Source organism: Cinclus cinclus, chromosome 3 (genome assembly GCF_963662255.1).
Source record: "Cinclus cinclus chromosome 3, bCinCin1.1, whole genome shotgun sequence".
NCBI lineage: Eukaryota > Metazoa > Chordata > Aves > Passeriformes > Cinclidae > Cinclus > Cinclus cinclus.
In genome coordinates, this window is record NC_085048.1 from 84,713,046 (window position 1) to 84,729,958 (window position 16,913).

General features: G+C 37.4%; 1 protein-coding gene across 1 annotated transcript in view; it reads left to right on the plus strand.

The window, feature by feature from the left end:
* The window catches only part of BABAM2 (BRISC and BRCA1 A complex member 2), a 155,745-nt gene that overhangs the window by 36,207 nt on the left and 102,625 nt on the right, over positions 1-16,913 (plus strand). The window contains exons 4-5 of the mRNA XM_062489233.1: positions 9,910-10,104; positions 13,572-13,646. Of these exons, the coding sequence (XP_062345217.1) occupies positions 9,910-10,104; positions 13,572-13,646 (270 nt within the window). The remainder of the gene's footprint in view (positions 1-9,909; positions 10,105-13,571; positions 13,647-16,913) is intronic.

The following is a 16,913-nucleotide window of genomic DNA, read 5'->3' on the forward strand; positions in this document are numbered from 1 at the left end:
AAACTTTTAAATTAACTGATTGCAGAAGGACAGTTAGAAATGGTCATTCTGTCTAATAATGCAGTTTTGTATTTGATTTAATTCTGGGTTGTGAATTCTGTTATAATTTGCATTTGCTCTTTTCTTCACTGAAATTAGTTTGTTTGATACCCTGAAGGTTCTTTCCTTCAGAAGGTATTACCGGGGCAAAGAAATAAGTGTCTTTGCACTCAGGGTGATTTTCAAAAGAACTATTCATTTCCCAGAATGGAGCACTGAAGATATATTTTTCTTTCCTTTTTACCAGTCTAAATTTCAGCCTATATTTGTTTCAAAACCTCTTTTACTCATTCTTTACGTTCTTTTAGGTCTGTGTTTCCTTGCTATCTTCTGTTTCAGTTCCTCAATTCCTCCTGCTCTTTTTTAGAGAAAACTACAGAAATATAATTCAAATTTAGTCAGCATCTTGGGTCTTTGGTTTGCAGTATAAGTGTGTGCACAGTTTTACATGAACTCTGCCGTATACTCATCTTACCAGAGATGCAGATTTTACTTTCATAAAGGAACCAAATGAGTGTTTTCATGCTATTTCTTTGAGAAGAGGTAACTAATTCGCAATATTTTTTTCTGGCATGGTAGAGAACTAATTTTAATTTCCAATATCTTATGATGTTTGCAGTGGTATTTTGTAAGTGTTTTCTTAAGGACTGTATTTTCAAGGTCTTATAAACCCTCTTGTAGTACAGATGTGAAAGTAAAAATGGTGATACTGCTTTCGTAACAGTGAGGTACGCCATGTTATACATTGATTTTAACTTGTGGGATTAGGGAAGAGGAAAAATGGTTGGAAGAAAACAGTTCTGCATGTACCATTCCATGATAAATGCTCAAGGGATGTTAGTAGATGCAATCCAAAACATTAGCTGTGAAGGTTCTGCCTTTTTGCTGTAGCTAGAGTTACTTGTGTTGACAGGAAAGGAAAAAACCACAAGAGCTGATAAGAGTGAAAGGCTTGCTGTTTGAAAGGAACTCTGGAGGTGAAGCATTAACAGTGGTCTGTTCTCTGGTCCACTGAGGATCTGAGGAGTTGAGGCCTGTTCACACTGCCATCATGGCATGGGAAGTGAGTCTTTAGTGAAAAGACGCACGTGCCTATGACTTGTGGGGGAATTTTTCTTGTCTTCATGCTTTGTTCCTTTTACTTGCCATGTCTGGTTAACTATGTCAGCCTCTGGTAGCTAACTCCCAGGGGAAAAGTGCAGCGTACTCACGTGGAGAAACTAGTGATTAGTGCATTGGATTCATTAATCCAGAATTTAATACATGCTGAAGGAATTAAGAAATTCCCACTTGGATCAGGTAAATGTGTCATCTGCTTTCTGAGAGAGGTGTGCTGAGAGGTCTGGAAAGAAACAAAACTTATCTAATTCTTTAGCAAAGTAGGATGAGAAATGCTTATACATGCCAAGTCTTTAGGAGATTAATTAGACAGGAGGCAGTTGTAGCTTTTAAGGGTCTGATTATCTTCTAGGAGAGAGCTCTGCTGGAGAAACAGGCAGGCTCTTTCAGGAAGAGTGCACAACATAAAAATGTTCTCCGGGGCTCACTTTCACAGATTCTGGTTATCCTGGGTACCCTTAACTTACCAAGATCAGCTGTCCTTCAGCAGGAAATAGAAAAAAACTTGTAGCAAGGTTTAGAAGCTGAGTTTACTCCTTTTTTGGGTGAATGGTACTTGAGGGATAGTTTTGCACTTTATTCTAGGTGAATGCACAAGGATGTTCTCCATGTGTCAGATTTGCTGGCATCTGTTATAGAGCCACTTTGGGTGTTGGAGCATTTATCAAGAACCACACTGTGTAGCCAGTGGAAGAAAAAAGGGCAAATAATTTCATGCACAATATAAGATGCTTTTCTGAAAGCAGAATTAATTTCTTACGTTGTTTTCCTGCTCTGTATTTTCTTGCTAATTCAAGGTCCTCAGGTATTTGGGATTTCAACTAAGTGTTTATAATCTATTCTAATTTCTGTATCCAGTTTTCACAGCCTTATGCCAAAAATAAAAATTAAAATAAATACTGACAATCCCAAGCTTTGCTTTGTGCAAACGTTTTTATCTGGTATTCACAGCAGCAGAGCACACAAGGTCTGTAAATTCTTTTGTTGTATTTGCAATGGCAGAAGTGCTCCAGAGTTGAACTGTTTTATGAAATGTTAAGTTTTGATGTTTGCTTGGGCCCAAAAATGATCATTTCAAGAAGATCACTCCAGAAAGTTGTTCCAGTGGTGCTTTGGGGGAGAGGGATATGAAGAACCTGTGAAAACAAGATGACAAGTAGATGGCATGTAGGTTTACAGTGATTGATTTGAAGCTGCAGCCTGTAGGATGTTTAAGTGCTTGCTGCTAAGAAACTGAAGCCTTTGAAGTTGTTATAACACTCCAGCCCTGAAAATACTGTGAAAAATATCTGTTGATAGAAAGATGTGAGCATATGGCAGATAATTATCCTGTGCCTTTCTCTGTGAGCAGTTTCCCTGTGGTGGCCTATGAAGAACAGAGCAAAGCAAGGACTGAAACCAGATATGCCAGTTTCTAGGCTAATGCTGTAACCACTGGACCAGTATCTCCTCTGTATTTATGCAGAGGAAAAGTGCTAATATCACACTGTGATCGCTCTCATTTCGGGTAAAAACTTATATTGGTACTGATTTTAAGCCACTGTAGGATGCAAGTTGTGTGTGTGTGTGGTGTGCAGAGATATAAACAAAATGCAAATCTGTACTTAACATTATTTTTTATGATAATTCTGGATGAAAGATGCTATAGAAATGCATTACCACTGTTACAGGCTTGGGAGGTTTTGTTTACTGACATTTTCTCATGAAAGTTAATTTCTTGCTTAGAAATATAGAAGTACACTAACTTAAAATAAGATCTTGCTGTTATTTCCTGTAGTATAGCCAGGAAAAACAGTTACAATCTGTCTCCTTTAAAATCACATTCCTGGAAGATATTCTGGCAACCTGGGTATTTAAACACATTTCAAAGAAAAACAACTTCAAATCAATTAGAAATTGTTACCATATTTCATTTTTTTATAATGTAGAATCATAGTTTGCTGCAGACATTGCCTGGAGTTATGAAATAAGCATTAACCTGTGAAGGAGTCTATGTATTAGCAGCTTTATGGAACATGAGGCCCATTGTACTGTGGAAAAAAATGGGGAATAGGTAATGATGGACACTGAGTAGTTTACATAGGTACTTGATTAACTTTTTTGGAAGGCTAAAGGAAAGAATGCAAAGCACAGAATGTTTCAAAACAAAATTTAAATGTGGTTTCTTTGCCAAAAGTTAAATAGTACAGCATCTTTGGAAAGCTAAACTCTGCATGCCTTTGCTAATAGGACTGAGAAGTTACTTTGTTGGGAGTTTTTCACTTGCCTCACCTGTAAGATCTCACTAGAACTGATAGTGTCAGGCTGTAGATTTTCTTTGTCTCTTTTGGAAATCCAGTTGGTGTCATTGCTACTCATGTAAATGAGTTACTGTTGAAATAGCTTAAATTGCACTCTGTGGGTGGCCTTGTAACAGTTCTACTCTGCCTTTTATTCCAACTTCAAGTGAATTCGTTTTCTCAACTCTGGTCATATCTGAATGTCAAAAAACCTTTCCCTATCAAACTGTTCACTTACTATGCAGCCAACTTCTGTCAGCAGACAAGATCAGGAGCCAGGGAATTCACAAATTGAATTTGCAGCCCGACAAAATCTCTGGGGTTATACATCTTAGTGAAAATCAATGCTCCTTGGTGAGATTGTTTAACCTAATATCTGGCAGATCGTCAGAACACATCTCCTGAATCACTTGGATTTCTCCAGTGTTGACACAGTTTGATGGATGCCTGTGGTCCATTCCTATTGCCACACAACATGAGCTAGAGGGCAAATTCAGTGAATATGCATGCTATTGGTTAACCACTTCAAAGTCTAGATAACTGTTCTATTAAAGACCTTATCCTGAAACTTTGTTTCATAATAAAAAATGTGAGCTGGGAAAACTTCTGCCGTGAAGGTGCATTTAACTTTCTTATGTTTAATTGCTTACCTATGGGTAGGTAAATAGTTACTGGCCATCTTCTGTATGACAGTAGCTACAAGTGTGAGGGCAGTGATGCTTCTGGACTCAGGTCTCTGTCATATGGAAGTTCTCATTCCATTACTTGTTCTGCAAGCTGTTTTGAATTTATTCCTGTAAATAATTTTTCATTAATTCCCTAACTGGAAAAATGGGGTTTACCCAGTCGTCACAGATGGCGTTACCAGACTTTGGTGTCTACAAGAATATGCAGTCATCTTTGAGTGCTACTAAACCTACTACTAAAACTTCTGCTTCCCTTAAGATGAGGCAACAGTTGATCTTTTTAGAAAAATGGAAGTTAAACAAGTTGCAAAGCAAAAATAAAATGCTGAAGTTGGAAACTGAAAGATTGAAACTATGATCTGATGCATGAAGTTGCTCCTAGTATTAGTGGAGATCATGGAGACATGCAAGCAGTGTCTAGACAGAAGAGAATTGTTTATTTGAGCCTCCATCTGTGTGCTCAGAAATGACAGGCAAGTGCTTCAATGATATACTGAAAAAATGATAACATTAATGATGATCCTGACCAATCTGAGTTGTGCATATAGGCCATCATGTGAGATGAGCATGAATGCAGAATTAGCTGCAGATGCAGTTTGGTTTGATTCATACTGGTGTATTGTACAGTAGGCCACTTTCAGTCTAACTGGCTAACTGTTGAGTAACTTAGGGAGTTTGCACTGCTGAGGTCGTTTAAAGATCTCTATTGGCAAACTAGGCAAGGGATTGTATCCAAGTCTGGATTTCTTTATTTTAAATGCATTAATGATTGTCCTGTTAAATTTTGTTAAGTCTCTAGAAAGCCTGCAGAAATCTCATTTCAAATTAGGATTTGTTGAGTGAAATATGTATTAGTCTGTCAATACCCCAGTCACTGTGATAATTTTTTTCTCTATAAAATCTGTTTTATTCACAATTTTATAGCAAATTAAAAAAAAATAAAAAACAAACCTCTTTTCAGCATGCATGTGATTTTGGCAAAATGATAATGTATAGATTTGTGGGCAAGGCAGAAGTCTTTGATATAAGCCACAGAAAGCAACAAGTCTTTTTCTATATACATAATTGTCTTGTTATTTCTGTATTTGGGTTTTTCATGCCTTCTTGGCTTCAGTGATCTGTGTTCTTATTCCCAGGTTTTTTAAAAGTTTTAACAACTAAACATCATAATCTTGAAGTTGCATCAGATTTTAATACTTATACAAGATCTGAGTTTTGTAGCAGTACTTGAAGCCATGAAACACAAACACCAGAAGCTTTGTCTTCTAATGTTTTAAATCTTCTTAACTACAATCTCCTAAAAAGCTGGGTAGGTTAGAGCTGGCACATAGCCTTCAGGCAAATGATCAGAAAATACAGGTTACTTTTTGCTCCAAGTTAAACATTTTGCTAATTTCCAAAGTCTAACAGTAAATAGAATACTGCATCACTAAATAAAATCTTATTTAGATGGTCTGTTACCTGTAAAGAAGAAGGTCAGCTTACTCTTTCAGGGACACTACTCTCATCAACTAAAGTGACTAATTGTGTCCTCAGAAGAATCTCTATGATGCTGAAATTGTAGCGCTGTAGACACTCTGAAAGGGATAAACTTGACAAATCAAATTCTGCCTTAGATTTCAACAATGTATTTTATGGGTAGTTGCTTACTTTATCTTTGATTTCTAAAATGGAAGATTTAAGAAGGTGGTGTTTGAAACTGAGAACAATATAGCATGTATTCTGACATCCTGTTGAAATTGGATTACAGTAAAGTTGCCTAAAAGTATTTTCAGGTGGCTGAACCTACTGCTTAGGGCAAATATGTTACACTACGATGTATAAAAAGAAATTTCATGCATAAACGTGGCATTATATTTAGGAGTGTTTGTGTTAAAATTTGAGTTTAGATCTTGTGAGAAGTACAGCCCTTCTGCAGAGTTAACAAAATGGAGGGAAATGTAGTGGCCAAATGCCAAATAACATGCACTGCAGTAACATAATTCTAAAGCTAAAAACATTTTATATAAATCAGAACTTGTAATTCAGAAAATTTGTGTAGCCCTTGTATGTTTCTTCTTTCATTGGTGAGAATCCGATGTAATTCATGTATGTCCTGGGTGGGTAGTTGAATTGTTCTTCATGTGATTTGTTTTTATAATCAGTATTTACTTTGAAAGTTGAGTTGCTGATGAGGTGTTTAGTAAGAATCCTGCATACAAATAATTCATGTTAATTCTTATATCTTGAATGCAATACAGAATAAACACTGTTTTGATGCAATGTTCTTGAAATCTTTGAAAAGAGCACTCCTTTAGCTCTGTGCTGCACGAATGACAATGGATTTCCTCTTGCTCTTTTTTTGTTCTGTAGTGTAATGTTATTTAAAAAACAAAGTTCAGTTGCATTTAGGTCAGTTATTAAAATACTGTTGGTCATTTCCTTTGACAGAACATTTCTATTGTGTTATTCCAATGTCATTAGGAGGAAAGGTTATTCCCACTTGTCTGCCTGATACCAATACATACTGGCATATTACATCCTCTGGCTTTCTGGAAATGTTTTATTTGAGCAGCAGCTTGGGAACAGGAAATTTAAGGTTATATGCAGTCTGGTTTCAGACGGCACGATAGAAAATGTGTTTCCTAGAAGATGCGATCTACCTGACAGATTTTTCCCTAGTATTTTGTAGAATTGAGTAATCTTAAATGAGTTCAAGTTGCAAACAAAGTTTTACCAGCTGTAGGTGGCAGACAAGGTAGAGCAAAGCTTTCAGTCACTCTGTAGTACTTGAGGAACTACATTAATTACATTAATATGTCACCAATTCCTCTGGAATGAAGCTTGCTTTTTAAGATATGGCAAGATAATATTCCCATTTTGTAAGTAGTTCCTACTGTCTAGCAGGGGGAGAAAACAATACTTTTACATCAAGCTGTGGTCAAATGTGCAGTCTGTGACACTGGGGTAACTTTTAAAGGCAGAGGTTCAAGGATCGTGTTTCAGCCATACTGAGCAGCGCTTTCTACCAGAATCAGAGTGAGCAGGAAAATAGGAATGCAGTTCAATCCTGTAGCTGTTCATGCATGTGAAGCACAGCAATACATACTTCCCGTTGGTTTCACTGACAAATTAGGCTGGTATGTTTCAAGTGATGATACTGGAAATGGTAAATTCATTTTGGTAAGATCTTAATATATGGGAAGATAGGTTGTAAGGATAGTGCAGAAGGCAGTTTTCCTCAATGAATTACAGCTGTACTGATTGCTGAGAAGTGGAGACAGCCTTTCCTGCCCAATGAGGTTGGGTGTTATAAAAGAATGGGTCAGATAGTTGAGAGTAAGTTGCAATTGGAGCTTGAGAAGCAGAGTGTGCTGCAGTTTGGGATGGAGTCTGCTGGCTGTGCTGTGGGGAGGTAGGGGACGTGGGGTTGTTTGAGGGACAGGTAAAGTTTCGAAGATGCCGTGTGAGAGACAGACAGGGTTAGGTGTCTGGGTAAGGGACAGCTTGGAGTGTAGCCAGTCATGCAGAAGGAAACTTGCAGATGGGAGAGATGGAGTCAGTGCTGAGAGAAGGCATAAGACGCTTTCAGACTGGTGATGGTGCCAGTCTTGTCCATCTCAAAACAATTACTACATTAATATATATTACTTAAATGGGAAAAAAGTATAAAATTGTGCAAAGAGAAACACTTAAGATATTAAGCCATCATACGCATATACTGAAATCTGTATGAATGTGTTCCATAGGAATATATCTGAAGTTGTCAGAAATAATGTAAGTTATGCCCCTTTTTCATGGAAATAGCATTCTTAGAGATCAGGCTACAAGTGAATTTCATTGTAGAGTGGAAGCATGGTGCCTGGTGAGCAACTGATTAAACTTCTATCTGCCCTTGTGGGGTATCAAAAGATAAAATTTATACACAAACTCATTTGTTTCTTTTAGGGCCAGAGCTATGGAGTCTCACTTTGCTAAGATCCTGTTTCAATTTGAGCTTTTTGTAAGCCTCTTCATGAAGCTAAAACTAGCTGAGGTTGGAAGGAGCCTTTAGGTGGAGATCATTAGTCCAGTTGCCCTGCCTGGGTGGGATCAGCTAGATCAGGCTGTCCAGGTCCTTGTCCAGTTAGGTTTTGATTATATCTGTGGACAGAGAATCAACAATTTCTCTGTGCAACCCATTCACTTGTGTTTGTTACTTTATTGCTTTTGGTGTTATACAAAACATGAATTTGTTTATGAAATATCTATAACTTACAGGAAGAAGTATCATGGCATCTAAGTACATTGAATACAAATATGGATAAGAAATTTTATGAAGCTACTATATTATATCATCACTTAGTTGTAAAATGCAGATATCTTGGCTAGTTCTGAGTTTCTTAGTATTAACTGTACAATTAATGCAATTTAAAATTGTGTTGCAGCTAATTTATTGTCAAATGTCTGTGTGATTTGCACCCTTCTAGTATCTAAATGGGTCCTCAAGAGAGCTGGGAGTTTTTACAACAGCATGTCCTGCTGGAAGAAATGGTAATGGCTTTAAATTGAAGAAGGGTACATTAAAATTAGATATAAAGAAGAAATTATTCACTGTGAGGGTCGTGAGGCATTGGAACAGGTTGCACAGAGAAGCTGTTGATACCCCATCCTTGGAAATGTCAAAGGCCAGGTTGGAAGGTGCTTTGTTGGAGCACCCAGGTCTAGTGGAAGTTGTCTCTCCCCTGAACTACATGATCTTTAAGGGCCCTACCAACCCAAACCATTCCATGATTCTATGACATGCAGATTGATTTTTGCCTATAGCTCACCAAAAGCCACGTGATTGTGTTAACATGCTCTGAGGCTGTATCAAGAAAACTGCCTGAAGATCATAGTGCAAAGCATAGGGGAACCTAAGTGCTTTCCATCAGTACTGTCTCATATCCTAACAGCGTGGACTACAGGGCAAATCCTCCTTTGTCTTTCACATAGGTCCCTTTTTGGTCAAATAGATGTAGGCATGTAACATTGGTCACAGTGTAACACCAAATACTTCCTGAATAAAACTTACTGTACACAGAAGACTGATTTTAGTCAGTTATAAGAGTGGTAACAATGTTACTGTGTTACTGACACAGTTACCTTAATTGTATTATCATTTTTAATTCTGTTAGCTGTATTTCTTGAAATACAGTGAACCTGTAATAGAAATTTCTGCCAGGAATATTAAAGAGATTCTGTGTATGGGTGACATTTGCGTTAAGGGGTGAGTCAAGGTAATTCAAGTAAAGAGACTGTTAAGGTGAAATAAATCACAAGGCTGAGGCAAGAGACAATAAACCATTTGCTCTACCACTGGGAATGTAGCCACTGTTTGAGATAATAGAGCACAGCAGTTTCTGTAGCTGGTGTTAATTTGCCATAGTCACTTGGTTGACTGCTTTTTGAGTAATTTACTGTGCAAGGTTGTACGTACCTAATCCTTGTGTGTTGTGTATCAGTTTTAATTTAATTCAAACTTTCCTAGTTCCCAGATGCAGTGGTACAGTTTTAGGAAAGAACAGAACAGTAATTTGGGCCTATATAAATCTGGTAGCAGCCCTGTTATCAGTTTTATAGTAGGTCTCCTATTTGACATTAAGCTTCTGCTGTTCCACCTGGCTTTCTTCCACAGCCTGGTAAAACCTTTGTATTTTAATGTTGCAGTTTAGCTTTGTCGCAAAGGTTCCACGTGCATGTGTGCTTCTGGTATCAGTATGGAAGAGGGATTGCTTGTCTTTTATTGCTGTAAACAATTTTGGTCTTTGTTCTTTTCCACTCAACAGAATTTGGCTTCTTGGAATCCTTCAAACCCTGAATGCCTCCTGCTTGTTGTGAAAGAGCTTGTGCAGCAGTATCACCAGTTTCAGTGCAGCCGATTACGGGAGAGCTCTCGGCTTATGTTTGAGTATCAGACTTTACTAGAAGAGCCCCAGTATGGAGAAAACATGGAAATCTATGCTGGCAGAAAAAACAACTGGGTAAGCTCTTATTTAATCTAAAATGCTTTTAACAATTACAACTCTTGCTGCAGAAAACTTAAGTTTTTCCTGAGCGTCTCCATGCTTTCTGATGGAGAAAACTCCCATTTCATTTCAGCTCATTTTCTATACTCCTTGTTTTGTCTGCTGCTGTATTCCACTAGGTTGAACCAGGTTCCAGATGAGAGCTGGGTTTGGAGCTGGTGTTTGTTCGTCTGGTTTAGAGGTGAAAACTTTGAAACTGTTGAAATGCCTGTGCTGTGTTCAGAGGGCACAGTACAATGTTAATGTAAGATTGGAGAGGCAGAATAACAGTGTTGGTGTGTCACCCTGCAAGCCTACAGGCCTGCTTAGGGGTAGAATGCATTAGGCTGTGTTTCCATATGGTGATTGAGTTGATTTAATTGGTGGATGCAGCTGCCAGTATCTCTTGCAGTTGTCTAAGCTGAGTTGTTCCAGGAAAGGAGAGGCAAAATTAACTCAACTAACTGTCTGCAAGAGGAGGCAAGATGGGCTAGAGCAGTGACTTTGTAGGACCATGCTTTCATGTGGCAACAGCATACTCTTAAGATAAAATGGCTTTCAGAAGTAGTATCTTCTGAAACAAGTGCCATCTGAAAATGGATGAAAATTCAGCACTCCTGTTATCAAGACCTAGAATTCAACTTTGTCACTTCAATTATCTTTAAGTTATAGGTGATTTGAGGAAGTTTACAACTCACACATTCATCTGGTTTTCTTCTCATAGATAAGTCATCTAGATTTTTTTTTTTTTATTTGAACCCAGATTTAATTTTCTTCATCAAAGAAATGCAGGCCTCATAGATCAGAATATCTGATTGAAATTAATTTATTCACAGATGTTATTGTCCATAGCTTGCATCACGAATAACTTGCCTGTATCTCTAAATTTCATCAGACCGGTTTATTAAAGTGCAGAAGGCTTTCTGAACTTGTACTGAAGTTTTATCACAGTTTTTACCAACTGTGAAAATTCTGCTCAGGATGGTAGAAAACTAGAGGGTTTCTTTTTTTTTTTTTAAGAGGAAAGACATTGCTACTCAAGCTTTTCAAGTATTTTCTCAGTCTTTGTGACTGAATAAATATTTTTTGTTTTTAAATGCTGTTTTAATTTAAAATATTCCATTTAAATTAATCTTAAATGCATTTTGAGTAAAATCATTTTCATATAGCAATGCTATAGATTTTTCCATAGTGTGCTTTTTTCCAAGTTTTCATTCTCTGTTAAGACTCTTGAGTGTCTTGAAGGTTCTGTGAAACATGATATACATGACAGAGGCTTCTTTACTAGTGTCCTAAAACAGAACTGTGAAACTACCTTGTGTAGTTCTCTTTCCTGTCCTTTACAAGTGTTCTGTTAGTCTCAAGGATCAGCAAAATAGGACTGTTTTTCTAAAAAGCAGGAGGTTTTATCTTCTCTGCTAGAACTCATTGCAATTCATGTTGCTTCTGTCTCTCAGGAATCAGTAGTAGTTTAGCAGATTTCTGAAATAATGAAGTATGAGCCTTGCACAGTGTTATGAAAGCAATCGTCTTAGATGCTTAAGTTAAAAATACTTGGAAGAAAAGGCCTGAATTCAGCACTCTGACCCAAAATGGAAGAGTCTCCAGTTTCCTGAAGTGGAAGTCTCCAAGATGTATGACAGATAGACCAACTGTTATCTAGCTTAGTAGCTTCATGTTGGCAGAGTACCAGCAGATGCAGGATTCCATTAAATACCTAGTTGGTCAGGGCTGTGGCCAGAAGTTCATCTGTCTCAGCCTGTATCCAGCTAGTTCAGGCTGGGGAGATGAGCACCATGGACAGGGGCTGCTCCCTATCCAGCCAGAAAACCTTTGGAAGTATTAGTTTGCAAAATAATCTCAATGGAATGATATGAAAGATCCAGACTTTGGAGCAGCTTATGGTCAGAGCAGCATTGATCAGAGGTCATTAATCTGTTTGTGGCCACCCCAATTCATCAGACTAGGTATTATACAAAAATAATTTTCTGGATGTTGCAGTAAATGGGGTATGGCATTTTTTGAGAGTCCAGAAGAGAGCCGCTATCTGTAATATCCATTTCACTCTGGATAAGGAGCGAGGACCCTGGTTGTCATCATGGCAATCTTCATGTTATACATGTGCAGGAAGTTGGTGATTTTTCTGCACGCATCAGGAAGTTGGCATCTTTCCTCACAAGTGATGTTATCAGCAAAGGTTTCACCATTTGACTTTAATATACACTCACTTTTTATTGCGCAGTGTTTCTGTGAGCAATGTCTTTGACTATCTTGTGTGACTACCAGTGACAAATTTTAAGGGCAATTCTTAGCTAGCTGGCGTAAGGGTGTATTACAGCCCAACATGACACAACCTTTTGGCAAATGTTATGACTTCAGAGGTACCACTGGGAAGATTTCAGTTGCATTCCAGATCTTGTTTTTTCTTGTTTAGTGACATAAAGCTGGAATGAGTTATCTCTGGTTTACACCTGGTAGATAGACCCAGAAGCATACTGGCACTGACAAATTGGTTAGCTTGTCTCAAATTATCCCAGTTTTTTATACTTAATTGCATAAAATCAATGTTTAACACTTTCTTTACTGCTAATTCCACCTACCTAACAAATACAGCTGCTGTGTGGCTACTGCATTAAACTGAAAAAATAGAGATAAAAAGTTAATATGGAGGAAATCAGGCAGTTATTTGTTTTTAAAAAACAGTTAACTTTGTTGCTTTATAATCAGGTGGACAAAGTCTGATTTTTAAGGAAGCGTATGAAAGAGAAAGGAAATCCTTTCCATTTCCTTCACATGCTCTTTATACATAAAAAAGGGCAATGTGTATGGGGCACTTGGCAAATCTTCAGTAAACGGTTGTCTAGGTGTTTAGAGTTAGATAATTTGGGAAAGAAGTTTCTTAAAGCCTTCTACTTCAGCTCTTTTCTTCTAACATTATCCAGAGGACGCTTTTGATACGTACTCACCTTTCTAAACAAAGTTCTCTTACATAGATCTTCAGTGTTTGTAAAGATGCCTGTGTTTAATCTATACATTCTTATCAATTTGTCAGGATTTTAGCTTTGCTTACAGACTCTTTGCAGGTCTCACCAGACCTTTGTCCGGAAATGAGTACAGCCAAGATACATCTATATTTAGAGTGTAACAAAATACAGTCTGATTTTCTGTCATGCACATTGTTTTATTCTAAATACTTTTTGCTGTTGACTTACTGGCAATGAGAGTTAATGTTTTTTAAGGTCTTTTTTTTTTTTATAAGACACCTGTGAAATCTGTAATTTCTTTTCCTCTCCAGTAGTTCCATTCAGCAATTTTGTTTTAAATTTCAACACTGTTCGTTGATATGAGCTCTTACACATTTTTCTGGATAGTATTTAATCTGCACAATGTTTGTGGTTTGCTTTTAGCTACCAGGTCTCATTAGTGTTACCTTTTTTCCACAGACTGGAGAGTTCTCGGCTCGCTTCCTCTTGAAATTGCCTGTCGATTTCAGCAATATTCCTACATACCTTCTCAAGGTAAAAACAACTAAGTTGACAGTATTTATGACAGAGTATGAATTATTGCCATCTCCTTAGTAATTATTTTGACTTTCCTGCCTTTCTGCTCTCCAAGAGTTTGAAAGTTCACCATTTCTAAGTCTGATTGGATTATATTTTGGAAAGGTGATGTTGGATACGATGTTGTTTTGTGGGCCACTTTAGTGGCATCTTTTATGTGGAATTTCATGATGTGTCAGTGCTGGGATTTTTAATGAACAGTCTCAATTGTACCAGTAATCTTGATAGTAGAGGCAGAGAAGCAAACTAAAGATACCATTTCTTAACAGGGGAATGAAAGCAAGTTCTGGTTACTTGGACTAAAAGCTTCAGTGATGACTTTGCTTCCTTGTTCACAATGAACAGAAATTTGACCAGATACTTTTGAAAGTAGGACTATAGAATATTTTTGCGAGTTGGGATAAAAAAGTGTTTATTTCTTTGCTAAGAGGAGAAATAAAAACAGAAAAAGTAACTTATGACTAACTACCACCATGGAAGATTTTGAAGTGAGTGGTTTTTAGAGCATGGGGGCAGTCTCTCTCTGAAGCAGCTACTGTGGAAGCCCATCATAAGGTCAGTGTTACTATATTTAGAGAAGGCAGTGAGAGATCTGTTTTTTCTGTCTATCATGGCTGTCAGAATGGAGTGCCAGAACTTCCACTGCAGACAAGGTTTGAGTCAGTTGATGTTGCCAATGCTCATCTTTCCTTTAAGCCATGTGTCTGCCTTCTTTTGCTTTTAAATATTTGGAAAGAGGAACAGCTACTTAATCTTTAAAAGCTAGTGTGTTGAGATTAAATTGTCAGTGTGGATTCCATTACCTCCTCTTCATCTTATTGTTAGAGCTGTCTTCAATTGCTAAATCACAATTGAAAGTGTGATTCTTCAGTGTTTCACCAAATAAGATGTCTCAAGCTACAAACTATGAAAATAAAGGCAGGTGTAACTATAATTTTGACTGAAATTTTTGGTTACAGTTTGAGATTGTAATCCTATGAGCTTTCTACCTTCTATAGATTGTTTTCTGTTTGAATCATGAGCTGCTTCTCAAAAGTATGTGGATATTTTCAGTACCAGCTCTTCTCCCAGCTGCTGTCTTTCATTGGACTTTATCTTCTCACTTGATGGGAATATTTCTGGTCAGATGCAAGAGGGTAGGTTCAGGCCTTTTTTGGGAAGGTTGGTGTTAAGCAGGATGCAGCAATGGTTCACCTAGACTGCAGGATAGCTGTGATTTGCTTCTGAAAGATGCTGGGGAAAAAAGATGACCAAAAATGTATAATGTGAACAGTGCTGCCTGCTCCTGCCAGAAATCCCAAGTGCTTTATTTTTCAGGAGCAATTATAAATGAGTCAAGAATTTCAGGACAAGTGCAGAAGGAATATGTTCAATAGCTTCAGTTGCAGTGCTGTCTTGTACCTCTCTGTTCAGCTTCTGGGAAAACTTGCTGGTTGGAGGGTGGTGTGTGATTTATGTACCTGTCATCTTGTAGGAACACTGTGATAGTATCTGCTGTTGTTTCTGAAGAGTAACGTTTGAATGCATGACAACATACTGCTCCTCACTGTAATTCCCAATCATGTTCACTAAACATCTTCTCTAAACAAGGTTTGTACACTGTGGGTAAATCATTAGTGCTCCACAGTCTCCTCCTGGAGCTTTGTTCATCCTGAGTACTGAGTGATTCATTAGTCTGAAGGAAAACATGTATTTATTTTGCATACATATGTAGTGTGAGGTGAAGACACACACAGAGCAGGTAGCAGAATCAATGTTTCCCAGTCTGCCTTTATTTTGATGTTTCACAACTCTTAACGTCCTAGCTTTGTTTTTCTTAATGTATTTTTCTGTGCTATAGCCTGGATTTCTACAGCAGCAGATCGTTCTTGATGGGCAATGTGTTAGTGAAATCCTTAGATTTCTTGATCAGCTTTCTACAGTGCAAGGTGGCGAGTTAACTATCTGTAGTAGAAAAGTGGCATGTAGTCTGGCTGAGTAGCCACAGGAGAAGAAATATTGCTGTATTACAGAAGTATTTGTTGGCAGTAGAAAAATGGCTTGATCTAGGCTCCGGCATGGGTTATGACAGTGTGCTTTGTAGCAGGCAGATCTTATACCCTTGCTGCCTTCAGCTTCCTGTACTCTAAGCTAGATGAATCTCATCTCTTGTGACAACAATATAAACAACATGAAAGCAGGTAGAATCATAACTACTCTGTGATTTAAGTAATTGTGCTCTGACTACTCCAAATTCCTAAAACTATTAAACAAAAAGGATATTTTTATTTTTTTAAGCTGTCCATATCATTTTTTATGAGACTTTTGACATAAATAGGCTTTTAATGTGTTGCAATAAAAGTTTTATTTTCCATCATGGCTGTCATGCTGGTTTTGATGCTACCTTCTGAATTATGGTACATGATTGATAAAGGGCCTATTGATGCAGTGGAAGTAATTGTTAATATATTACCCTGAAAGGTAGAAGAGCACTCAGTAATTGAAGGCTGTTAGTGTATTAACTGCTTCAGGTTTTACTGCAGAATGTGCTTGAATTATGTTCTAGTCTGTAGCCAACCTTATAGTGTACAGTAGCTTCTCTGTAATGATAGTTACTAAGTTCAGACCTGTTGTGCTTTCTCTGACATCTCTTTTTATGTTTAATTAATACTACTTGTGTTAAAATCTGGTGAAATATTAAAGATTTTGCATAATCAATCTCTCCTAGTATCCCAACGAGTTCTGATGCTCTTCTGAAGTTTTTATTGATGTCAGTAGGTAATCACACTACAAGTGTGACCGTAAAGCTTTGTTTTATAAGCAAGTACTCGGGTTTGAGGATGTAGGGTGTAATATTAGCTTGTAGTGTTACAAAATTTTTGGGGTTGTTGATAATGCACTCTGGAATCATTAGGTGTTGTTCTGTCAACTTTGTACTGATTGTGGTAAGAGTACTTTTCCTATAAAGAATAAAAGTTTGATGGTGTACCATAAGTTGGATTGTTATGGACCAGAGAGGTGAATTTGCCAGGTTATTTCAAAGGTATTCATGGCACTAAATCTAAATTTGAGTTCAAGTGTGTGTACGTTTTAAGTAAAAGAGCTGCGTATATTAAGAAGACTGGGAATAGTTAAAAGAACAGTGCAGAGCATACTGTTTCTTCCTTTGAATTCTAAAATGGTAGCAAAATTTCTTCAGTTATTCTAGTAAAATTTTTTCAGATTTCATTTAGTTGGAAACATAAT